Source organism: Lagopus muta, chromosome 6 (genome assembly GCF_023343835.1).
Source record: "Lagopus muta isolate bLagMut1 chromosome 6, bLagMut1 primary, whole genome shotgun sequence".
In the NCBI taxonomy this organism is placed as follows: domain Eukaryota; kingdom Metazoa; phylum Chordata; class Aves; order Galliformes; family Phasianidae; genus Lagopus; species Lagopus muta.
The window spans coordinates 1,408,528-1,434,769 of record NC_064438.1 but is presented as its reverse complement, the minus strand read 5'-3'; the positions used below and the strand labels follow the sequence as shown (position 1 = coordinate 1,434,769).

The following is a 26,242-nucleotide window of genomic DNA, read 5'->3' as shown; positions in this document are numbered from 1 at the left end:
AGATGAGAGGACAGCCGAACATGTGGTCTCTCAGGCTCAAGCCGTAGACAGACCTTTAGTTATAATAACAGCAGCTGCTCACATTCTCACAACCCAGCTACTCACCATTTTGTTGCTGAGGTTTCTTACTGGATGAAAAAAGTAAAGAAAATATCTTTTCAAGAGAACAAGAGAGAGCATTTGTTTGGTGTTTTGTTGGTTTTTTTTTTCCTAGTGTGTTTCTGTATATGTATTTAATTTAATCAGAATAAGTTGTAGCATATGCTTTCTCTGTTAAATCTTAAAGCCAGCTGAAGGCGTAGGAAATGCATACTGTTATCCTGAAGATGTAGTAAATTCCACATTTATTCCCTGAACAATTATCTGTATCTGCTGTGTTATCTTTTGCTTCCTGACTATATTAATTAAGGGAGTCTGCAAGTAAAATCTTCACATAAGAAAATACAAGATTTCAAAATGTGAAGTGTTACCAAGTTATCATGTTTGCATAATATTTACAGAGAAATGGGTTGCTTTTGAAAAAATAGTTTTCAGTCATATCTCATGCCATACCTTGTCCCTGACAGCCAGTTACAGTTACTCTGGTGGAGAAGAAATAAAACTCACACTTGGCACTACTGAATTTCAACAGGGACGATGCTATTCCAATCCAGCCCAGATAGTCTGTATTGCTGTGTGCATTATATAAAATACTTATCTGTGTAGTTAGTGATTCGCTTCCTTTGTATATTTTGCCAAGTACTTGTCATGTTGCTGTGTGACAGGGAGTTTGCAAATTAAATCTATGTAGCTTTTTTCTTTCAAAAAGTTTCATTTTGCCTCTACATTTCAGAAATTATATCTTTGTTCTTGGATGATAAGACAGTGAGATGAAGCTCCCTATATACCTCGTGTTCTCATTGTTTTGTATATTCTCCCATGCTGCTTTCTTAATATGTTTTTAAGCAGTCTCCTTTTTTTCAGCCATAACTCACAGTCGTGGAGTACAATAATGCTCTTATTGTTTGTTCACTTTTTCCTACATGCTTATATATGCTTTGTCTCTTCAGTGTCTGCTGAACGTTAAACAGTGATTTTGTTTGTGATGCTTTTCCCTCTGTGCTACACATCTACCAGTATGGATCTAATCCACCTAGTTCACTGCTTTGCATTTAGTAAGTTTGAATTGCATTTGTCAGAATATGATGCTCATTCCCCCAGTTTGATGGAACACTGAATGTCTTCGCAGCCTTCTGTAAAGATGTATTTTGGGAAAAGACACAAATTTACCAAGAATCTGGTTGTGTACAGAGTTTTTTCAGAGTAAGTTAATGAAATTGTAGTCCCCTAAAGAGCACAAATTCTCTGTTTTATTGATGAAACTCCTAGTGCAGTACATAAAGAAAAACAAATATTCTATTATTTTCTCTATCACAAAACCAGAAATACATTGTTCTGGAAGCAAATTTCAAGAAAATGACTCTAAAAACTTAACCGATTAGAAATTTCATTCAGATGATAACTGACAAGTTTTTCTTGATTGATATTTTCTCCTGATTGAACATACTCTTATTTTACCCTGTCTGTCAGGTAATAAATATTGAGATATTTATGAATGTGATTAAAACAGTTGATGGAAGGTTATTTGTCAAGGTTTTCTACTGCTTCTTGAAAATGAATTGTGCCTCTGAAATAAGATGGTGCATTTGAAAAGGGTAAATTAATTACATTTTTAAATCTAGCAAAAATGATCAGGGTGGGCAAATTGTACAGGGATTTAATTTGTTATTGTACTTCCCAAAATAAGAAATATTATCAAAACTAGAATGGACTCCTGTTTTCTGTATTTTGACAATCTACATTTTTAGTACATAGTGTTAAAAAAAAATTATTCTACAGAATGTGATTTTAACGTCACTGTTTTATGTTCACAAAAAAGTTGAAATGTAAAATACTTTCATAATTCCATTCTCCTTATTTCCAACTCTGTATCACTTAAGTAAACAGTCAAGTTCATGAATATGTATTTTTTAAGTAGATTATTGTTTCCATTTGAAGACGTGTAACGCTCTCATTGAAGCCACCCTTTATTTTGAACATGAAGCTGTATTACTGGTAAGGACTAACCACCATATTAGTCAGTGTGTACCAAGGGAAATTAATTGACTAATGAAAAGTCAGTATGGATAAGTCGCAGAAGTTACAGAACCTGTCCTCTGAGTCTGAAGTCCTGCTTAGCAAGTATTTTCGTTATTTCATCCAGCATGTTAAAAAATTGATTTCCTGCAATATTAATGATTTGATGCTTTGAATTAACCGGGGTGCATAAATCACTGTGTGTTTCAGTGTAGAAAAATTCAGAAGCAAACCTTTTTGCATTCATAGCCTTTTGAGTTCACAGTGAGAGCTTTAGCAGCTAAACTTGAAGTCAAGCAGTAGTGCTTTAGAATCCATTCTAATACAGAATTGTGAATTTCTCACTTTGAAATCTGTATTCCTATGGCAGGAGCCAAGACTGCATTCCCTAGAACTCTACCTTCTGTGAGTTCACAAGTGTAAAATGCTGAATAACCTTCAGGTACATTTGTGCATGTAAATATTAAGCAGCAACTGTATTAAGATTAAATGTCACTTAGTTGAATAAGCTTTCAAAATCCTCTTCTGAATAGAAACTATGGAGATGAAATGGTCTTTATATTTTACTATACTGTTGTGGTTTTTTTTCCTTTTAGCTGTGGCATACCCAGTTGTGTGAAAGAAGTACAATTTCACTTCCATACAAAGAAATGTTGAGAGTCATGAGTTTATGGCAGTTATTCTTGTGTTTCTCATATAGTTTTCAGATGGGAATATTCTGTTTTGGATATCCTGGGCATTCATAGAAGCATCTTAAAATTATAATCCAGTAGCAAGTCCGAAGACACTTTAAATATATATTAAAATGTAAATTGTGTAAGAGTAAAACATTTTGCTTCTAATTTCTATTATTGTTCATTGCATTTACTTATCAATTCACAGAAATATTTTCTTTTCATAAAATAAGTTTATGGCTGCCAAGAGGCTGTATCTTGGCTCTGCCACTTCTGATTTGGTAACAAATACTCATTTCAAGCACAAATACATTGTTCATCTGAAACATGTTTTTGCAGCCATATTAGCTGTCTTTTAATTTACCTAGCTATATTATGTTGATGACTAGTCACTTTTTGGGTTAAAATGTATAACTAAAAAAGCCTTCTCATTTTAATATGTTACAATTCAGAACACTATAAGCACGTTCTTATCACCGTAAGCATCAGCACATATTTAATCACAAAATCACGCTTCCCTAATGATTATGTTAAACTTTAAAATGTGAGGAGTATATGCAACTTGAGAATATCTTATCTTTTATTTATGTAATCTGAAAATACAGACATTGAAACTTCAAGAAAAATGAGGTGCTGTTTAATACCAAATCTTTCAAATGCAGTATTAGATCTAAACAGTTAAATATCCCATCACAGTATGAAGATAGTCATCTGTTCAAGCATATGGAATCTTTTGGCTTCTGGACTAAGTAGTTAATATAATGCCCAGTGTCCAGACATGGACACAACTGTTATGGAAGCAGAAGGGAAGAGGCTCATGTATTGAGCCCATTTGGACAGTGATAAGTAAAGATTAGAAGACAGCCTTTAACACAAGACAAAGTAGTCATCTGCTTTAAGCAAGTAACTCTGTTGGAAAATGAAGATAGTACTGTTTTGGAGCAACACTAGATTTTTCAGATAAGTAGAACTAGAAGTTCTTGAAAAAAAGTCCCTGTGCATGTTGTATTAACTAGGGTTTTTATCTGGTGCATTTCAGTACAAAGAATAATGATTCGGTGTTAGTTTTATAGTTAAAATATTGCTTAAGTATTTTCTATCCTAAGTGTTTTTCAGATCACTTAATATAGAATTTCTGTGCAGCATTTGCTCAGTAATGCTTTTATATGAACTTTTGGTGCTGTGCAAAAACCCTGAAATTTCAGAATCTAATTTTACATCTTTTTATTTAGACCTGCTCTATTAATTACAATATGATCATAATAAAAAGGAATACTGCATCTTTAATGATGTTTTTGTGCCTGTGTAGTTAAGCTTTAATGGCAGGGGAAAAAAAAAAAAAAAAAGATTAAATTAGCCTTGTAACCTCTTTCTCTTCCAGACTGATGATGGAAAATAAAAGCTCTTAGCCACAGAATGTAACACTTAGAATTAATATTTAATTAGACCAGCAAATTGTACACTGTGGCTGAAAGCTTCCAAAGAGTTGTTAGTGCCACAATTGACCTACAAGTTTAATAATAACTCACTTCTAGGAGCGAGTGCCAGTTCAGCATAGTGGAGCCACTGTAAGAAAGTCCTGTGAGATTAAAATCAGCAAACCAAATGGCAGGCGAGGATTCCTGGGATGGAGCCTTCTGGAAGGCTGGGAGCTGGAGTAGCTTTTCAGCCAGGTTTCAGATGAGAACAGTGGGCAAAAAAAGCTGATCCCTCCTGTTCTGGGAGCTTCTGGTTGTAGGCCAAAATCCTAGAACAGATTTTTTCTAAATGTTCTTACTGCAGCTATTAATTCATTTCACAAATCAAATAATGAATGACTTATCCTCATGTTGTAATTAAGCTTTAATGGAAAAAAATAATCCCCAAATTCCTTGGTCATGAATTTGACTCATGGAAGAAGAACGCTTTTGGTATGATGTGTGATTTTGTATGTTTGTGTTGCATAACCTTTCATTTTTGTCTTATTTGATTTCTACATAAAAAAGGTTCTTGTTATCTCATCTGATCTGATGAGCAGTTTATCATAGTATTATGAAGTATGTAAATTAAATACAAAATTTGTACACACTGTAAAATATAATATTTTGAAAATTGATTAGTTTAACGTTACCTTTCATTTTGTGAACAATTACAATGTAAATCCAATAGCTCTGCCATTAGATACCCACCTGAGCCTTAATCCTGTGACAAATTATTCTACTGAAATAGGGCACCATAAGTTCAAAATTGTGCAAACACAGAGCAACAGACTGAGGAAGGAACATTCTGCATTATTTATTGGCTAGATCCTAAATAATTAAAGAAATGCCTACTCATTAGTTAAAAATTAAAGCAGGTGAGGGCCTTGCCAGCAGAGGGAGCAATCATGTCTTTCCTTAGGTTCCCATCATTTCCAGCCTACCCATCATTTCCACCCTACCTCTTCTTATTGCCCAGCCAGTATCCCATCTGGACGTAGCTTTGCCAGACTGCTCCTGGTGACAGCTTATAATTTCATACTGAATAAGGGATTATTTTTTTAAATGATTTTATTTTTGAGAACGTTGCACTTGATTAAAAATGTCAGATAGATGTTCCTGTTGATGTTTGCGTGCTATTAATTGAAATAATAGTGGAGGGCTCTTTTGGTCACCTGTATGTAAAAGGCAATTGACTGTTTAAGGAGTTTAAGTTGCAGCAGTAGTTAGCCTGAAATGGAAAGCAAACTGCAGTGCTTTTTTTCAGGCAAAAAGACAACAGAAGGCACTGTTAAACCTTTTTTATTTTTAATCATGAATAATTCCCAGTATAATCTTAGGATTTTAGCTAAGCCAGTTAGTCTCAAATACGTTAATTTCACCGACTTTGTTATGGCTCTCAGGATTTGATAACGTGATTCTCATTCTTTCTATCTACTTTTACATCTGTATCTCCTACACCATGACCAACTAGTAGCATTAAATATTTTAAGTAGTTACTATTATTAAAAAAAATCTGTTTGAATGGTCGTTTAATTTCTGAGGTATTAAAGACAAAAATTAACACAGATTTTCATTCACGTGCTTTTATACTAACGAGACAAACTTATTATCATAGAATCGTTTGAGTTGGAGGGACCTTTAAAAGTCATCTAGTCCAACTCCCCTGCAATGAACAGGAGCACTTACAGCTCAATCGGTTGCTCAGAGCCCTGTCCAGCCTCACCTAGAATGTCTCCAAGAATGGGACTTCCACCACCTCTCTGGACGACTTGTTCCAGTGCCTCACCACCCTTATTGTAAAAAACTGCTTCTTTACATCCAGTCTAAGTCTCCCGTCTTAGTTTGAAACCATTTCCCTTGTCCTGTCACAACAGACACTGCTAAAGAGGACCAGGTAGTGTTCTGGGGAGTTGCTGGGCTACTTTCAGCCCAAACCATGTACTGATTTCTGTCCAATTCCTCGTCCTTTGCTGGCGAAAAAAAGCAGGAGGACCCAGTCAAGCTTATTTCCTTTTGCAACTATGGTAAAATCAAAGAAGAGCCTTGCTTGCCAGAGCAGTTCCTAGTCACTTGCAGTCTGTACTTTCAATTCATGAGTGCTGTTAGAAAAGAAAAGAGATTCAGTTCAGAAAGTGTCACCATGTGGCAATCCATACATCTGTCACCTTTTGCTGCAAGGTAATAGCTAGATTTTCAGCACCCAGAGCTTTCAGGACTTTGGACTCCCATGCCATTGTATTTTCATGGCACCCCAAAGCCATAGTCACTGCCTTCTAAACCAAGCCTCAATTAATGGAAGTAGGCAGGGCTTCAGCAAAAGATAGAGTTCGCTTCCCAGCACTCTGTTGACTGGCTCTTGACTCTGGACAACTCATGACGTCTTTGTGCTTGGTACATTACTTGTAAATGAGGATTTGTTGATTTTTTGTAAAGCCCTTGGAGATCAACAGATGGAAATTTTTATTTAAACTATGCAGTCTTTGTTCTCACTTTTGTGGATCTCAACAGCAACTGTTACTGATTTGCTCATTTCATTTATATCAAGTCATCGCTCGCTTGGCTGCTGGCCCTTGACAACACTGTAAAGAACCTCTCAGGTCTTCAATGGCAAAACAGACATACATTTTATTCTAAGTACCAATTGCTTTCTGGCACTTAATTCTTTTTTAACTAAAATAATAGACAAGTCCAGGTCATCTACCCTCAGTAAAGATCCAAAGATATTCTTATAGTGTGTGATATTTAGCTTTTATTTCATGACTGATCATTTTTCTTGAATATTTAAATCCAGAATGTTCAAATGGGATACCTTGTCATCCACCTGCATCTGATATAATTGATAATAATCATTGCAGAGTTCCCATAAGAGTGATGGTGTTTCAGGTGTATGAGAAAGTAACCATGGCTCAAATTAAATTTTGAGTTTTCAGTGTAAAAAAAATGCTAGTTCTAACTTGTTTCACAGTTGGAAGACTCTGAGCTTTTGCGAACTTCCAGTGCAAACATTAAAAAAAACCAAAACCTGGAATTAATACATCATGTAACATATTGGCCAACAGATGCTTTGTCACTTCCTTCCCATTTTTGTATGTTGCATCTAATTACCTGCTTGTATCTTTGCTACATTTCCCTTCTTTGCTACTGCAACTTGTATAAAAGTCTTCAAAGATACTATTCATTGCATGAAAATTTCTAATTCAATGTAGTACATATCAACGAACTGACCAAAATCAATGCTTCTATGATTTCATCCATATGAACACATATTTATGCATGTTCTGTTACAGTCAGTAAAATTCTTCAAAGGTAGAAGAAGATGCAGAATATTTAAATGTGGACATATCCTCTGTGAAGGTGTTGGAAGTCTAGAAAATCCTTTAGATATATTTCAAGCAAAGTGAGCTTGTCTTCCATCAAAGACATCACACTTCGATTTGGTTTTCACGTGATATCGATACAGTTTTCTAAGTACCAAAATTTCTTAATGTAACTACTGTTGTTCATCTTGTATTCGGTGGTCTGAGTAAGCATCAATTTTATGTAAAACCTAAATTCAAAGTTCAGCTGGTGTGTGAAAGCACAGAAAAAAAGCGCTAATCGACTTGGAATTAGAGTAAGTACACAAATTTTGACTTTACAGATTTTGTTAATTACCAATATAACAGTTCTGGCAGGGCATTTATTAATCATTTATTTTCAGGATTGGTGAATAATGAAAAAGCACACCAAATGTATCTCTGTAAAACTAGTGCAGTGGCCTAATACCTCACTTTATTTTTATTTTTTTTTTACCAAGATAAAAGGTATGGATAATTCTGTGATTTTAGCAGTAGTAATTATGAACAAATGGTTAAATATTTAAGCCATGCCTCTTAATGTTAATAATTTATCTTTTCAATTCCAAATCCTGTGGAGATTAAGTAGTAATGACAAGTGGTAAATATTTGTGTGTCGTGAAGCCATTACCACTTTATTGTATGGTAATGTCTCAGAAAATATGAAGAATGATTACACCTATTGAATATCCAGCCAGTATTTCATTGCCGTCCAATGTGGTTGTGTATATTATAGTACTAAGCTATTTCAGTGTCATGAGTGAGTGCAGCAGAGACAAAAAGGGGGCAGCCAGTTCTTGGGTCTGTTTTGAAAACCTGAATGCCAAAATTTGCTTTATGTTCACAAGGATGAAATCACTGTACATAAACTTGCTCACTCGATCTTTATTTTTGAGACCTTTCAAACAAAGCATCAAGATTACTGGACTCTCAATTTTAGGATTCGGTGTATTAACTTAAAAACAAATGTTTTTAAATAAAAACAGTGAATACATTAATTAATCAAAATTAGTTAAGGGTACAGAAGTCAAATATAGCCTTCACTATGAAAACATAGGCAAAAATATCTCTTTGAAAACAGTCTTCATGCACCTCATTTTCAGATTGATGTATAAATCAGTCTTATAAGTCTGTTAACATATTGATGAGTATACAAATGCTGATATACGAAATCCATGTGACTGGGGAGTTTTAACAGGTGCTAGTTGGATTTCATTGTAGATCTGAAACGTTTTTATTTTCCTTTTAAATTTGGAGATTTTTTTGTATTTTCCACGTAGGAAAGTTAAACCTGTTCTGGGAAAATTTTCAATCATTTGGATTTGTTTACTGAGAATTTAAATACTCCTTTTACATAAGTTTTATGAAGTTTTTAATTTCTTTGCAATCTAACAAAATAAAAACAGGAGTACATATCTCTGTGTTTTAGACAATTTTTGCCAGGAAGTGAGAGGAGAAGTAGGAATTAGAGCAAAGCAGAAAAAGCAACCTTTTTTTTTTTTCCTAATGTGGAATTCAGATGAACCAAAGTTGATTTGATAAATAATAGTTATGATAAAATTGTCCTTCATTAGGAACTCAATCCAGTAAAAATATGTAGTTTTAATTTTAGTGTGTAAGTTTGAGTATTCAATCTCTCTGTCTGTTTGCATTGGTAGAACACCATGCTTTGTCCTCAGATGTGGAAGATGGTACACTGCTTTATTTGCAAATAAGTGTTTCTAAACATGCACAGATAATTGCTCAAAGCTCTGTAGATTCTGCAAATAAATTAGTAGGACAAAACAATCTTTTTCCATAATTGCCTTTCCCTAAAAGCTGGTTAAACATGTATGTACAGTTGCCATTTACATATCTAAGTAGCTAAATGGATTTTCTTCCAACAGTGTTTTGAAAGTGCACTTCATTTGAGCTCAAATATTACAAGTCTGAGCTAAAAAGAAAATTCCTGTCTAAAACAGTGAACACTAAGTAAGATATAGAATGAATGCCCAGCCCAGTCTGCACATCAGGGTTGCTACCATATTGTTAGAATAATTATATTTTGGCTGAACTAACTAATTTAGAAAACCTGCAGTGCATCTTGCAAGACTGCAAACTTTCCAGGACTGAGTCGGTTGGTTTTTCTTTAATTTATTTATTTCTCAATGTAATTTACAACAATACCTCTTCTAGTTGCCAACAAACTCTTTCCTTGAATCCCCCCATTCCTGGCTTCCCTCCTAACCATGTCCTGGCTCATCTCCAGAGCTGCCAAGTTTCTGCCAGAAGCAGGAGGTAGATTTGTATGGGGCTGGAGGAAGATCTGGAGCTCTGTTAAATTTTCAAGCCCAGATGGGGCAACATGATTTGTGTGTTTATGTCAGTATGCCATACATCACAACTATCTGTGTGCTGACGTCAGCTTTGATTGGGCATTAATGTGCTGAACACTGCAAACTAGAAAATACACGATAGATACAGATCTATGACAACAATGCCACATAAGCAAATGTCTATTTGTTGTGGCAATTCATTGTGGAAAATATTTCCCAAGATACACTGCATTAAGCCCAGAGAATATTTTGACACACTTTAAAAATAACAACAAAATCAACATAGGCGAACGGATTACTATTAAAGAAAGCAAACTATTCAGAAGAAGAGCTGAAACCAACAAGCTGAAGTATGTATATCACTAGGTAAATATTGAATTGCTTTAATATTTCCAATCTAGGACTAAATAGGAAAGATGCTATTCTTAGGATTTATAGCACTTGTAATGATGAGGATGCCTAGCTGATGGTTGAGCATCTTTCTTCCTACAGTTTTTGTAACCCTTGTTGGTTAAAACCAGCAAGCAAAAAGACTAATTAACAGCAAACATTTTTTACAAATGGTCTAATTTTTTTTTCCTATACTAAGAATTCAGGTTAGCTTCCAGAAATCACCACTATTTCCCTGTTAACCTATATTACAGTGTAATGTTTCTTACTTACACAAATAACACCCAGCAACCTGCTGAAGAATTGACAAAATAAGGTAATTTCAAGTCTGTGGATTTACAGAGGTCACTGGCTACTTCAGATTTATGTTGTCCTTAAGTGACTGACCCTATAAAACAATGTGACTAAGAGTTTCCATTAGAACACGATATGCTGTCTCTCCCTTCCTAGAAGAGGAACTAATTTGCAAGTCATTTTTAATATTTCAGCGCTGGATATAATTAGGGCATGCAATAATGAAGTGTAAGGCTTGATCTGGAAGCAACATTCTTTTACCTCAGTTCACTTGCATCATTGCTCAGAAAGGGAATTCTGTAGTATTATATTATTTTATCTTTACATGTTGTTAGACTCTGCAGGTAAAACTGAAGTCCTCTGATTCCATGGGGATAGACCGTTTTGGCCTGAGCACAAGTAGCAGCTTTGTAAAGAGACCAGTCCAGAGGATTTAATGCCATCTGGCCCATAAGGTGGGGAAGGGAGGGGGTATGGAGGTACCAGGGGACTGGCGGCTTTGGGCCTTGTACCCTGAGCAGATTGGTCTGTGCAGGGCAGGCCATGGTTACAGCATTCACCTCTTTGGCAGGAGTAGGAAATGGTCACCTTCTGCATCTGCCTCATAGGCTTCTCTGTGGCTCTGTTGTTGAAAGCAATTGATGCAGTGCTCACTATTTTAATAAGCAAGCATGTCGGCGTAATGCACATATTGTAAAGACATATCTAGCATCTCCCCTTTCTCTATGGTAGCAATTGCTGTGCAATTTTTTATTTAAAATTGAAAAAAATGTTTAAATTCACATTTTGTACTAAGTGTCAGTCACGTAGTTTGCCAACAGAAGCTCAGAATGTACAAAAGTATTTAAGTAAGATTAATAAAAAATACAAAATTCTAATGTGGAGCTACAGAGCTGGTTCTTTCTAGTTGGCATGGGTGCATCGTGAGGCGATTACACTTGATACCCCCATTGCTGTGATGGGCGCAGCAACGACAGCCATCGAGAAGAAGACTGTGCCAGCTGTCCTGGCAGTTTTGAGATTACTGTTTCTTTACGTGAAGGACTGTTCTGTTTTTTAGCACAGTTTTGTCCCTTTTTTCCTTTTCTTTATTAAATTGTGACATTACCGAAGCCCTCATAAATCTCAAATATGTTGAGAAAGGGTAATGCAACTTGATGCTTCGCTGCCACATAGCTTGTAAATATCTGCAATGTTAACTAACACTTATCTTAGAAAGATTACGAAAATATGAATTTAGTGCTGTTGGCTCTCTAATGTTTTCTTCGAGCCAAATATATTTCTCTTTAGGCACAAATTTCCATCTATTTTAAGCGAATAAAATAGCCTGCCATCTAATTTCTAGGTATCGATGACCTACTTTTTCCTACCGTTTGTCATTGAGAAGACCAAAGCTTACTCCATGAACATTAATTACTTTTTTCATCACATACGATGTGTATTTTGTTTCCATGTCTTACAGAATAAAGCAATTATGGAACGTGTAACAAACTTGTCAGATATGGTAGTTGGTCTTGAATCATTTATTGGCTCTGAGAGAGAAACCAATCCATTATACAAGGATTACCACGGTAAGTTCCATCTTTAGCAATGCGAAAAGTCTGCCCTGAGTGTTTCTAGGGCACTTAGCGGCTTTACCCTCCAATTGGGTATCTGCTCTAAAGCAGAATTTGATTTCATTTTAGAATATACCTCTTAAATGTTCCTCCTTGCTAACCAGTCTTGAGTTAGGAAAATTTTCCGTAAAGTGCATTAAGGCTGCAAAGGAAACATGGCAACTCCTTGCATGTTGTCAAGCCGTATTACTGAGGCATGGCTCAATCAGATGTACATCTCAACAGGCAGGCTTTGGGGAATTCACATGCAGAGGAGGCTTGGCAATCATCTGACCAGTGAGCTGAACTTGTCGTGAAATCAATACTTCTGATCTGACGAGTTTTAAGTAGAGAACATGGAAAAACATATATTATATTAAAGGGAATAATCTGCTGAACGATGTGATTATATATAAAGTTTCTCTAAAAATAACGTGCTGTTTTGCAGCTTTCAGTTAGAGCAGCTATGCATTTACAGCAATGAATGTGGATGTATGTGGCATGTAAAATGTGAAACTAATCTTAGCAAAAAGGCGTGTAGCCTTTCAAGTGATTTATCTTCAAAATGTGTAATGGCGTTTAATCCCGTATTTTTTTTTTCCCAAAGATTCTGTAAGCTGTTTCAGCAGAACTATTTAAATTTTAGAAGATTGGATTAGAAGTTATGCATAGCCCAAGCAGTGAATAACAAACAGTTACAGCTAATCCAGAGCAGCGCTCGGAGCGTGCATAAATTACAGCTATTATTATTGTGATACTACTGTAGTTCCATGGAAACCTTCTGCTGAAAGTAAACTGCTTACCAAAACTGGCTGTAAACATGTGAGAGCGTGGCAGTGCACAGCAGAATGTAGAGAAAAAGCAGCAAGAATGGTGTTGAGATACCACAGTGTGTATGCAGGCTTTGAGTAATAAATGAGGGGGAAATGTTTTGACGAAGAAAATAGTGCGTATTTCTTCGTCTCAAAAAGGTGGATGAAAAAGAAATTCTAAAGAAAAGCTGGAATAATTTGCCTAATTATTTTCCCCGTTGTATAATCATGATGTGGCATTTGTTTATGCTAACATAATTCTGTCAGTTTGATACTGCTTTTCTCAGCAGTCAGGAGATCTTTTTAAGACAGTGTGCTTTTTAGCAGTTATTTCCTATTCTCCTGTGAAAGCTTAAAAAAAAATCATTTTTGGTGTTTCTTAATAGAATTATATACCAGTGCACAGCTTTTGTGAGTTAGGCAGCCTTAACAGTCTAGTAATGGATATTTGTAATGATTATAACCGTGTGGGTTATTTTCATCTACGCTCATGTTTTAGGATGATTTATTTACTGCAAATGATGGGAGTTTTTGTCATTAGTCAGGAAAAGTTTGTTTAAATTCTTGCATTATTTAGCGAATTCTGCACTAGTAATTTTGTTAAGGTGTCTGTAAATGCAGCGGGTTGAGGAGTCAGTAAAATAAACAATGATATAAATTGGCTGTAATTAAACGTTAAAAATAAGACGTAAAAACAACCCTTTGTTATGCCTGCTGCTCCTGCACATAATGGTTGTACTCTGAACTCAAAACTGGAAGGAACATTTTTTTATGCTATCAGATTGGAGGCAGAGGTAGAAGGCTTAAATATTCGGAAGCCAATTATTACAAAATATTTTTGTAACAACATGGAGGACTTTGATTTTAGTACCTTATAAGCATTTGTCTTTTTACAGTATTTCAATTTTAGGAGCTTTCTTTCCCTATTCTCCCTTTAAAAATGAAATAAGACCCTGAAAAATACTTGCCTTCCTTTAAATAAGGGCTTTAATGTTTGGGGTTTTCTCTCTCACAGCTGCCGTTTTCAGGCGAGATGCCTTTTGTAAATGTTCAGTATTTCCATTTTGACACTGGCTTTATGAATAGCAAATATAGGCCAGTAATCGAGAAGCCCTGTAGAATTTTCCTGGTTTTCAGATGTAGAAAATCACCCTTAGGTTGTTCAGAAACTATATTAGGCTGCACAAAAACCATCCAGCGTCCTTGTCAGAAAACATCAGCTTGAGCTGCGAGTGACAGAATGCAGAGCTTGCAGTGTACCTAGCGCTGGTGCAAACATCTGAGCGGCCAGCTCAGCCTCTTGTGCACGGAAAATGGCTTTCTGTGCGGATGGCGGAGGGGTTAAAATTCATGCACAGGCTGCTTGAAATCGGTGTTTTCCAGAAACTTTTCCTCAGCCTTCTTGAGGGCGCAGCACCGCTCATTAGAGCCTCGGTGGTTATCTGTAACCCATAAGCCTTGTTTTGCTGGCTGCTTACTGGTGCATTTAATAAAATAAAGATCACTCAGTGGTGCCGTGGGCAGCATGCAAGGTGATAGCCATATTTGCTTACTGTAAATACAAGAGAAAATCACACACAAACCGGCTGTAGTTTTGACAAGTATTAAGATCCCTCTTTACATCTGTACTTCTGTACCAAAGTGCAATTAGTTTTCCTCGCACAAGGATTTCTGTTTATCTTATTCTGCTTGATTACTTGAGTATAATCGCACCGTTTGCTTCATTGCTCCTGGTAGTAAGCTCCAGTTTAAAAAGGGGAGGATGAGTGTGTGTAAATATACAGGATTCTGCTGTAAGACTCTCTAATTTATGCATCTGGATGACAGCGTTTTCTTATTTTTTTCCCCTCCTTTACTTTTTCTTTCCACAAGGTTTGCTTCATGTGCATCAGATTCCTCGGCTTAATAGCTTGATCTGTGATGTGTCAGACACGAAGGACCTTGCTTTTAGATTAAAAAGGAAGCAGTTCACCGTTGAGGTAAGAGAAGCGGTTTTGTTTCACTATTTAGAACCCAAAAGGTGGAGCTAATCCCGTCTCTTATGTTTCGTTTTGTGAAATGCATGAAATATGCATCGGACGCTGTAGATTCTTTTCGTTACGTTTTTGCTTTTCCGAACGGTTTTACAGAACGCTGCCGTATGCCTTCTAATTAAAGACGTCTCGTTTGCCACACTAAATCGGTCTGTTATAAATAGTTTATTTTGGTTTAAAATGTACATAGAAAGTAGGCCACAACCTTCAATAACAAAGCGTGACATGTTTCTAAGGATGTCAGGAGCATATTTAATTAAATGTTAATGACTTGCTCTTACTTCTGTTAGTGGGTGGGAAAGTAGCTACATGTTATTACCCCGGTAGAGGGATTTTAATGTATAATGCTGCCTAAAATTGTGTGTGGTATGAGGGATAAGTGTCCTTATCAGTATTCAGAAACCATTTTCTTTGCATTACTGAAATCACCTTTCGCTCTTTTATGTCATTTTAAACACAGTATCATTTACACTAATGTCCTTAAGTAAATTTCCTACTAAATTTAAACTTTTTTCCGTGACCTTTATGCAGACAGTCCTGATAGAAGGCAGTAATACAAAAGATGTATTTCATTTTAATCTTGCTAAAGAGCAAATGAACACAGCGCTATTAAGCAATTAGAGCTGATGTATTTATTAACCAAGTAATGCTTAGAGATGGGAGATGGCTTTTGGGGTGATGTGATAGTCATCGGTACAGTCTGGGCAAATTTTTTTTTAACAAAGACATAAAACAGCCAAGCATCCCTGACAAACCATTTTGTTTAATCTCTTTTCAAATGAAAAGCTCTTAAGCAGGCCACTTGTCTTAACTGCTTGAAACCATAAAAAGAGAGAATTGCCACCAATAAATTAGCATATTTTTTACTCCATCACCAAATGATGGTCAATGTGGCTTGGCACTGCTTTGGTGTTTGGGACTTCACCCTTAAGTGACCACTTTGGCCCTTATTTGACCCTCTGCCCTTTTTAGCTGGCCACTTGATAAGGTAACTTGAGGGTTCCCTCTCTTCACTGCCCCCTCCCCTTCACAATTGCAAGTAGCCCTAACCTATAAATCATTGAAAGGGCCCTATCAAGTGACAAATTAAGGTGCCCTCCTCCTAATTAATGGTCATCAATGTCTTTAATTATCTAATCCTATTGAGAGCAGTTAATAGTTAATCAGGCAGCCACTTCTTCAAGCAGGTCATCTCTGCATGCGTGCCAGAAGTTTCCCAAGTAGAGGTATCCTCTTCAAAAGCCACTTAGAGGCAAATACATGAAGGAGGGCTATTTTCCCCAAAGACGTTCGTTTGTAACGTTTCTCATTTTCCAGCGAATGCAGTTAATGCAACCAGGCGTTGTGAGGTATTAAGCCATTTTAGCAAATGCTTGGAGCAGGACATTACAGGCAGAAACTTTAGTAGTCTGCAGCTGGTTTTAAAATACAAATGTTTTTACTGCTTTTAGAAGCCCAAAGAAGCACACGGTGTCATTAGGCAGCGCAGGAAAATCACAGTTAGTAGGGCTATAAATTAGAAAATTGTGATTCTTTCCACTTTGAATCCTGACTAAGAATATATCTTTTCTGTGTGTGATTCTAATTCACAATGTAACTTGAAAGGGGGAAAGTGTGGAGGGGAACTAAACAGGGGGCTCTGTAAAAGGAATGTAATTAGCCATGGGACGGAGCTGCTGGGAACGGCTGCAGTGGAACTCTCGGAACAACCTGTTGCCCCAGACGTGTCCATGACCCACTGGGGTAATTTCTCTCTTCATTGCTCAGCTGCAGCCCTTTTCAGTTTTTGTTGGAGATATGCTTTCCAGAAGTTAAACTGACTCAAACTGGTCCTTTTTGAACTCGTGAGATCCTGCCCACATTTCATTACTCCAAAAGTTTTTCTTCCTTATACTGGTAGAGGCAGACTGCAGTGAGGCTGAGTGGAGCAATGAGTCCATAGGAAAATGGGAGCAAGGGAAAATTGAATTAAGAAGGGATGTGAATACAGTCTTCTAAAACTGGGTTCTGCAGTTAGAATGTGATGAGTCAGCAGTCAGTTTTGTTCTGGTGTAGAAGCATGAAGCTGCACAACAGCCTGCATTACACGCACGAGCATGGTTTATATAAAGTGCATCCAAGTTTAGAACTTCTTTCGTAGCTCAAAAGCAAGTTTGAAATATATTTTGAGTACGTAGCAGTTTTTGGAAAGCGGCTGCTTAGTTACGTACCCAATTTGGGTTACAATATTGGCCTCCTTCAGATGCCTCTCTCAGATGAAATTGCTTAAGAAAAGTTCGAAATACATGACTTCTGACTAATAGCAAAATTTTTTCCAACAAGTTTTTGTCAATAGAACTTTCTTATTTTATGGTTTATAATGAGGGCACGGGGCATGGATTTTCTCATGTCTGCATCACCAGTTTGGCCCTCAACGGTAACAAACTTTAAACGTCAGGTCTGTTTTATTAGACTTCGTTTCTGTGGGAGGGACTCTACCTCATGATAGCCTGCAGAATCATTTAACTGTTGCAATCTTTTTTCTTGCGTCTTCCTCACAATCAGATTGATTGAAGCGTATTGTAAAGGGTGGGGATTTTTTCACCTGATGGATGGCAATGCTTTTTGGTGGGTAGTTATGAGTGCTCATTTTCAATTTATGAGGTAGACCTTTCCCAGGTGCACTTCAACCCTTATGGTAAAAGGTGCAGTAGCTGCACCCGGTTTTCCCAAATCTTCGTGTTAGTTAATAGCTATATATTAGTATATGCAATATTATCAGCGACCAATCTTATGTGCATGCCTCTTTAAAGGACACAATTTTGAAGTTAGCCTGTCTAATCCTATTTCTTCCCACTTTGGAATCTTAATTAGAAGGAGATAAAAACCATCATTTGACTAAATTATTGTCTTGAATCTGTAGCAAAAGGTATAATCCGCAATTGGGCCAATTAGTGTACCCCATAGTTAGCTATGCTGAGGCAGGAAACTTGATTAGATCTGACACCAGCCTAGTTCCCACTGTTGTTTTGCCAGGTATGATGGTCAGACTTCAAAGGGCTTGAGGCATCAGCAGGGCAAGGTTTGGAGGCCAGCTTAGGTCCGGTCGTTAATCTCTCTGCTAAAACCACAGCAGCCCTCGCACAAAACAAGCTTACACGACACAATCATGCGGTATTAAAGTTTGGGTTGAGTCATGCCAATTTGCCTTTGATTTTCTGATGATTGACTAAAAGATGGCTACATGACTAGACACATACTGAAAGTTTACTGATTAGGTAAGTTCCCCAAATATTTGAAATATTTTTTGATTTCTCAGTTAAATGATATGACAACGCATTCATCTTGACGAAACTTTTCGGCAGAATTGTTCCTTACGTTTTTTTTGCTTTTTGCTGTTGTTGTTGCTCAGAGTGTAACTTTTATCAACGCTGGATACATTTTGTAGAAGCATTATTCTCACCCTTTCCTTTGGTAGAATTTTTTTCATTGTTGTGCCCGAGCCTCCTGTATCAAAACCAAAGGGATCTGTCTCTGATTTTTTCACTCCTAGAATGTCTGAGGAAACGTTGCCTGTCTTTGTTATTTAGGTACAATCGGTCACAAAAAGGGAATTTCCTCTTAATTATTTTCCTCCTAAACGTTGAGTTAAAGTGCTGTTCCACGGCTGTGATTACATAAGTGTTCCTTTCTTTTGCCTTCTGATTCGTTGAAATATTGCAGTAACAGTGACATGTTTCCATTCTGAGAAAAGCCTAAGGCTGCTTTAGTATTATTCCAAATGATTGAAATTGCCATCTTGCTGACTTTCCCTTGGGCAGCTTAAGGCCTGTTTACTTTTGTATTTGTTTCACATGTTCCCTCTGAGTTTGGCTGGCAGGACATCATTACCTGGTTTGACAAGACAGTTGGAGAAGATTCATATTTGATTAACTCCCTTTCTTACTGTCTGGTCAACATAAACCTCCAGAATTTTGTGTTTAAAGTTAAAACTGTCCATAAAGTCTGATAAATGTATGCAAAAATGAACAGATTTTTTGGAAATTCCTGAGTTTTGCTTGAATTTTTCAATCTTCAGGTAGCAGTCAATTGTTAATAATAGAGCAAATAAGCTTTTACTTATAAGCTGCCTTTACTTATAAGCTGCATATCATTTGTCTGACAGTTATTACAACTGCTGTGAAATTTTCATTTTTATTTATTTTGAAGAATTCACGACAGCCACATGGCAAAAATAAGTAAGTTTCAAGAGCGTCATGTACGAGTTCAGGAGATTCTTTTCTGAGAGATGTTTCCTAAGAGGAAAGGAAGAAAGTCAGCAATAAAGGGCTCCTGTGGCAACCAAGCTGTAGCTTCTCAGTGGTAGGCAGATACAACATGGCACTGTGGAGCACTCTGACTGCAGTGCATTTTGCCTAGAGTCAGTTGTCAGAGTAAAAGGATATGTCTTTGGAAGGAAACATCAGCACAGAAAACAGCAACAGGATCTTTATATAATTAAAAATAATTGTATGATTCCAAAGGCATCGTGATGATGTTCTTCCTTCATCCATCGTTAAAAGCGCTGTAAGAAAATCAGCGAGCGAGACTGAGTTGTAACTCCAGATAGTCATGCACATGTTGTGTTTCCAGCAGGAAGGAGGCTTACAACCCTTTTCCTTTAAAGTGGTAGATTTGGCAAGTAAAATCAGGAAAGGTGCTGTATGTATCTTCCATTTTTTATTTCACACAGACTATACTGTGGAAAACTTCCTGTTAGAGAACTAAAAGTGCAGCTAGCCACTGCGACATGTTCCTCACCAAAGGAGATTGACAAGCCCGAGTCAGAAATGAAATCTGCAGTGTTTCAGCGTGCTATTGGTGTAGCACGAGCTCGGTTCTGATTCTGTGATGCGCTGAACAGCAAACTGTGCTGCCTGTAACATTTTACAGTTATTCATTAAACGCACCAAGGGCAAGTGTGGACATAGTGGTTTGGGATTATTAGTGAGCTGCTTGTCCTGGAGGAGCAAATCACCCCTGTCACCAGTACATACGGGATCAGCATATTGCTAGTATACACACACGTCCCATAACAACAAGCAGAATTAAGTGTCCGCTGTAATCCTGGTGGCATCACTTTTTTAGGCTCCTTCCAAGAAGATTTTACTTGAAGCAGCCTTCGTTAGTGGCTCTCCCTAATCCTGGTCATCTTTCACTAACTACTACAGAGTTGTTTAATGTTGAAGTTAATGAACTATCTTGGGCAGTATTTTAATGAAAAGGATGTGAGCTTGAGAACTCTCAGAAGGCAGAAGATTGGTTTATTAGAAACTTAAAATGATAGTTATGTCAGTAAAATATGGAAATTAATTCATGTTGGCTGGGATAAAGTTCACATGGTGTAACACAGGAGCTAATGTATACTACGTGATGTATGCTGTGATATTGGGATCTCCATGTAAACAACTCTTGGTATTTGAGAGTCATGCACTGAGGACATTACGAGCCTTGCCCTCATGTTAGGGCCTTGTAAGCTCAGAGTGGAACCTGCCTGTGTCAGGCTTGAGACTGCCAGGCTGCCAGTGCCTGTGGCATGGATGAAACCTTGCTGGTAATTCCTGGTTAAGAACAAGACAGAACTATTCTGTAGTGTTACAGAAAGTGAATTTCTTTAATTCTCTGTGTAATAAAATCCTTCAGGGCCTCTCGTCACCATATATTTGAGAACATGGGTACCCATGGGAATTACACAGAAAACTTTTCTTTTTCCTCATCTTGCCTAGAACAGCAGTGTCATACCTGGCAGACCTCTAGTGGATGTTCCACTTCAGCTCAGGGACACACATCCAGGGAACTCAGTGTGTTAAATTAAGCTTTCTAATAGAGAGGGGTAAAATATTTTAATAACATTCAAATGAAATTTATGCTAGTCAGACCATTTTTGTATTGTATTTCCCTGACCATTTTTCCCATGATATTAATGAAGATATTACCTTAGGCTTATTCAAACAAAAGTCAAAATAGTAATACTTGAAGCTCTTAAATTAGTAATACCTAAAAAATACTTTCCCATAAAACTGATTCTGTCATAATTCCAAGCTCTGTTCTGCATTATTTCATCTAGTAGCCAGTTCAGGTTCTCTTTACCTGGTATGGTGTACTTCACTGAATTGTTTTGTCAGATGCTGTCAAGCCAACCTACCATTGTTAAAGAAAATCAAACTAAATCATTTTGGCATGAGCCTTCCAGGAATAAGGCGCAGAATATGAAGGGTTTGATGAAATCAAGGATTTGATTTCAATATTGTAAAAGACTGCCTGTCAAAAATGTATTACATTCTTTCAAACAATTTTGAATAAATAAATGTGTTTAAAATTGTGACAGTACAATTTAGATGAAGTTTTGGGAGATTATTTTTGAATTGTAATAACTTGAGGTAAAACAGTACTTGGAGTGTTCCTACCTGAAAAGAGGAGAATTTCTGAATTCTAATAGTACATAGAACTGAAATCAAATAATATGTTCTATACAAGGTATGGAATTTCAGAACACTTATGGCTTGTGAATATGTGCAGAGGTTTAGTTTGAAATCACCAACTTTTTATTGTGTAGAACTGCATACTGTAGGTTTCTGTATATGTTCTGAAGATGAATACAGGAAGGTACCATTAACTTTTAGACTGCAGATGAAGACTGTACTATCATGACATTTATTTCAAAAACTACATTTATTTTATGGGTTGTTTGACATTATACAAGTGTAACATGAAGGTTTCATTCAATTTTTCAGAACTTTAACATTTAAATCATAATACATCTGCAGTTCCTTGCCAGTAGACTAAGCTCATATATGTTTGCATTTAAATAATTATGTTGTTTAGAAATATTTATTCCATAATTGTGTTGTCGCAGTGGAAGAACATGCAACAAAGCCATTAATGCAATTAAAGGTCACTTGTACATATTGTAATGGACTGCTCATTCACAGTATCTGTGATAAGGGTCAGCACTGCAGCACGAAATGGATTGGCCTTGTTCAGTCTGTAAATAAATGGGTCAATTTGTCTTGTATTTGCCAGACAACTGAAGTAGTTGACATATTCCCAGTTTTTTCGCACTAGAAGAAAGGTAGGCTGAAGAGATGTTTTCTGCTGGTTGGTAAAGATCAAAAATTCTTTTATTTACAAGTGTTTGATTTTTGCAGTAAAACAGTGCTTTTTTAAGGTCTTGGATGTGTTGAAAAGATATTAACCATCAGTGTTTAAGAAGCAAAAAGAGTTAAGCACAGTAGTTCTCAATAGGAATTGAATGCTGTTTCCATTAAATGTTCTCTACAGTGCCATCAAATTTGAATAAAAATGTGATATTTCGTAATTGCATGGTACTATCACTCTACAAGTGATAATGGATTCAATCCTGACGCTACACAGTAAAATATATCTCTGGATTCTATATGTATCTTTAAATGCAGGAAAATAAAAATGAAAGTCACATTTTCCTAGTCAAAGACCTGTGTCATACCTGAACCTCCCTGAAATGTGTTGGTGCACTAGTTCAGAACTGTCACTGAAAGAATGGGAATAAGATAACTCCATGGATCAGCGTCACAGAGTTGGGCAACCATCTGTGTCTTCTTGTTTTAGGACAGTTTGTTGTACTTCTGACTGTTAATCTTCCTATACAGAGAAGGGACTCTGTAAACTAGGAAACTGTAAGACAGCCTCATCTGGAACCTGGAAAGGGTTAAAATGTCATTTTGTGGGAAAACAGCGCAAAGAGGCAAAACATTTGCTGTGACTAGTAGCAAGCTTAATCAAACAAATTCTAAAGGTTTTTAATTTCAAGTTTGAAAATTCTAGCTTAAGGGTTAGCATTTCCAGTCTTATGAAAAGCTCGACGCTGAGTTTCAGTCTTACCTCCTCCAGAGTAAAAGTTTGGATTTGTCTGGCATGACCAAGTAACAGTTCAACTCCTTTCCACAGCCCTTCCTCCTGAAGAAAGTGAACAGTAATTATGTTGTGTAAAATAACTAAAACTTTGCATCAGTGTGCATAGATAAATAAGTAAATAACATAATCTTTGCTGTCAGCCCAAACCAGCCATAAGCTACGTGACTTTCAGAAAGCAGCTAGTGACACTCTGTGAAAATAATTCATATTAAATGCCTCATTTCAGATATTAAAGGCTTGGGAAATCCATGTTTTGTAGCTGGTAAAGAGTTCATGGGATCTTCTTTTGTCTCGCTTTGAGCCTGTTATAACAAAAATTACGGAAGGATTTTTACTTGGAGATGCATAAAATTTGTATGATCTGTGTGTCACAAAGTCGGTATGAGAAGATAGACTTGTATTTTCTACCTAATGAACTACAGATCTTTGGGCATACGAATTCTCTGCACAAGAGAAATAAATTTCTGTTTGCACCTAGAAAGCTCTTGCTATTCTTAGAATAACCTAATTGTTTAATATTTAAATCGTTAAGGTCTTCGGTAATCCTTGCTAGGCGTCACTGCATTCACCTGTTCTGAAAAGGACTTGTGCAGGAATGCTGGAGGTAGGCAGCTTGAGTGTGATTTTAGCTGAATCTTGAGGGGCCTGCTAATTCTCCATCAGGCACCTGGAATATATGTGAGCTTTTGAGATAGGGCCTTAATTATATATTATTTTTTTTTAAACATATGTGATGTGCTTGAATAATGGCTGCACGATGACTTCACTTGCCATTGGCTCAGAGCTGTGATGGCCCAACAGGCGTAACCACAGCAGCAGCACTCCTATGTTCCTAGTCAAGGCCGACAGTGTTCCAGCAGACTCTGATTTTTGGATGTGCATTCTTACTTGCTTTTAGTTGTGAGCCAACAAACAATTAGATGAACAAGAGGAAACATTAGGCAGGGTGCACTCACAATCAGCCCAGGCAAGGGCTCCTCCTGAAACCAGCCGCATCCTGTACCTGTCTTGACACAGTGTAAGTATAAAATAAACACAGCGACGTTTTATTTTCAGCTCTTTTATTCCATGGTCTTTGTTATCTGTTGGTTGCATCTCTTCTCTGATTATTAGGTTTTTAGTAATGTGCTCCTTAATCGATAATCACTGTGGTCATAGACTCAGGCCTGCAATCTGAAGCCCCTGGGGTAACAACATATGCCTCTTAACCAGTACTTCTCACCTTTTGGTATAGGACTTTGTAATTCTGTGTGAATTGCAGGTTTCCTGTGCTGCTTCAAATGCCCTTTCAAAAACCTTTTGCTACCAGAGAGTAATGAGAGGAGCTATGTGAGCTATGGCTGCTATAATGTAAGGAAGAACGGTGCTGCTTCTAGGATGAGTGCTATTAAGAGACACAAACAAGTACTTAATGTGTAATTCTTGCTACTGTTTAAAATAAGGGATTAATAAGAAGAAAATGTAATATTTGTGTTTAGATCTGATCCTCAGCAGTGCCATAGCCATGGGCTGTTTGTGTTCAGTCTACATCATCTAGACTAAAAATAGCCTTCCTGTCATCTTATTGGCAGAGGTTTAGCTACTCCTTTAATTCTCTTTAAAAATGGATAGAGAGAAAGACAGCATAAATATTGAATATGTGCAGATATACCAGTAAGTAACTAGCAGGAGATTCCTGACGCTTCGAAAGGCTAAATGGATATTCAGGTTTTGCTCAAATGAAGAGGCATTTTGTAAATGAGGATCACTATTAAATGTATTAGGCTAATCTTTATTTCTGCATTTGTGATTATTTTTATTTTCATCTACTTAGCTTTTGTTCTTTTTAGGTTTCCTTTGTATACTGATAAATGACTGATGAGGTACTTGATTTCTCATCAGTTACATTTAATTTAAAGCCACATTATTTCTGATTTTTTTTTCAATAAAGCAAGTAGAAGGACAGTCGACTACTAACTGCTAAAACATTGTGAAATAATCAGAAAAATTATGAATTTTATGGATTTGGGTTTTTTACATCACCTCAGAAAATGCCGAAGAAAGAACTGGCCAGTCCTCGTTCTGTCTTCAGAAAACAGGAGCTTCTTCAGAAGATTTCAGGACACCAGTTACAAGGAAAGAAAAGGCACGGTTTTGTGGTGGACTTTGGTCTCTGTTGTATTTTTCTTGATCTTAACAGGATATTCTGGCTTCGAAAAAGCCACAAGAATTAGATTCAGATTTCTCAAACTCCCCTAAACCTACAAAGGAAAATTTTTGCTGTCTTTGTAGAGTAATGCTTAAAGGTAGGACTGCACTGAAAGGATTTTGTCAGTGGATTACTCATGTGTCCTTCTAATAGGAAGTACATTTTCCTGCGTAGTCTGAACTACAATTACACACATGGCATGAGCTGAGCTCTTCTACTCCAGTCCTTTTGCCTCTCACCTACGTCCACCATGGTGTGTATATGTATCCTCTCTGACATTACTCTGCACTCCTGGCTTAGGAATTGCCTATATTCATTCAAAACACGCATGCCTGGCTTACTTTATTGCAACATTTGTTTTTTTGCTATTTTTGGTTTCTGGAGTTTATGTTTTGAAAATTTTTATTCTGCTACCAATTGAGTTGATCCAAAAGATCAGAATTTCTTGAAGGCAGAGTAGGAGAAGATCTATTTGAAAGTAAGTTATGTTAGCTACTGATGTTATGGAAGGTTGTTGGTGTCATTTTGTGAATCAAGAGACACTTGATGTTGCATTTTTCACATTAGAGCACCCAATGGAAGGTGCATAGTTGCATTCCGTCAGTTGTCCATGTATTTCATTAGGACAGCCAAGGTGGGTTGATCAGTTTTCAGAACTGATAATCAAAGAAAGCATTTCTGGGAGAAAATTGGGCATAACTGTTGTCATAGATGCATTGTGGAGCCCTGGTAAAAAACATCTATAGATGTAGCAGAATTTGTACAAAGCCAGTACTCAGTCAGAATTCATACTTTCATTGTGAGAAATGCCACCTTTTATATGAAGTCTTTAGTTAATGTATATTCCAGTGATTTTATGGGTGGTTTTAAAGGGTGTTTTTTTGTCCTAAATAGAATGAATGTGACTCCACACAGAATTATGTTCCTAAAAGATTTAGTGTTTTCAGCATAATAAAAATATTATAAAAATACGTTCCTGTCTTGAAAAATCAAACCAGCTATTCCTGTTTCAAGTTTCATCTAATACATTGTTCTGTATGGCTGTATGATAAACACATTATTCCTTGAACAGGAATTAAGAGTAAAGCTGCCAGGAAGGGGTTTTGTTGTCAGAGTTGTT

At 36.8% G+C, this 26,242-nt stretch overlaps 1 protein-coding gene across 2 annotated transcripts in view; it reads left to right on the top strand.

Moving 5' to 3' along the window:
• The window catches only part of ELP4 (elongator acetyltransferase complex subunit 4), a 122,925-nt gene that overhangs the window by 39,876 nt on the left and 56,807 nt on the right, over positions 1–26,242 (top strand). For both annotated transcript variants that reach the window (XM_048950067.1, XM_048950066.1), the window contains exons 8-9: positions 12,046–12,154; positions 14,863–14,969. In XM_048950067.1, the coding sequence (XP_048806024.1) occupies positions 12,046–12,154; positions 14,863–14,969 (216 nt within the window). The remainder of the gene's footprint in view (positions 1–12,045; positions 12,155–14,862; positions 14,970–26,242) is intronic.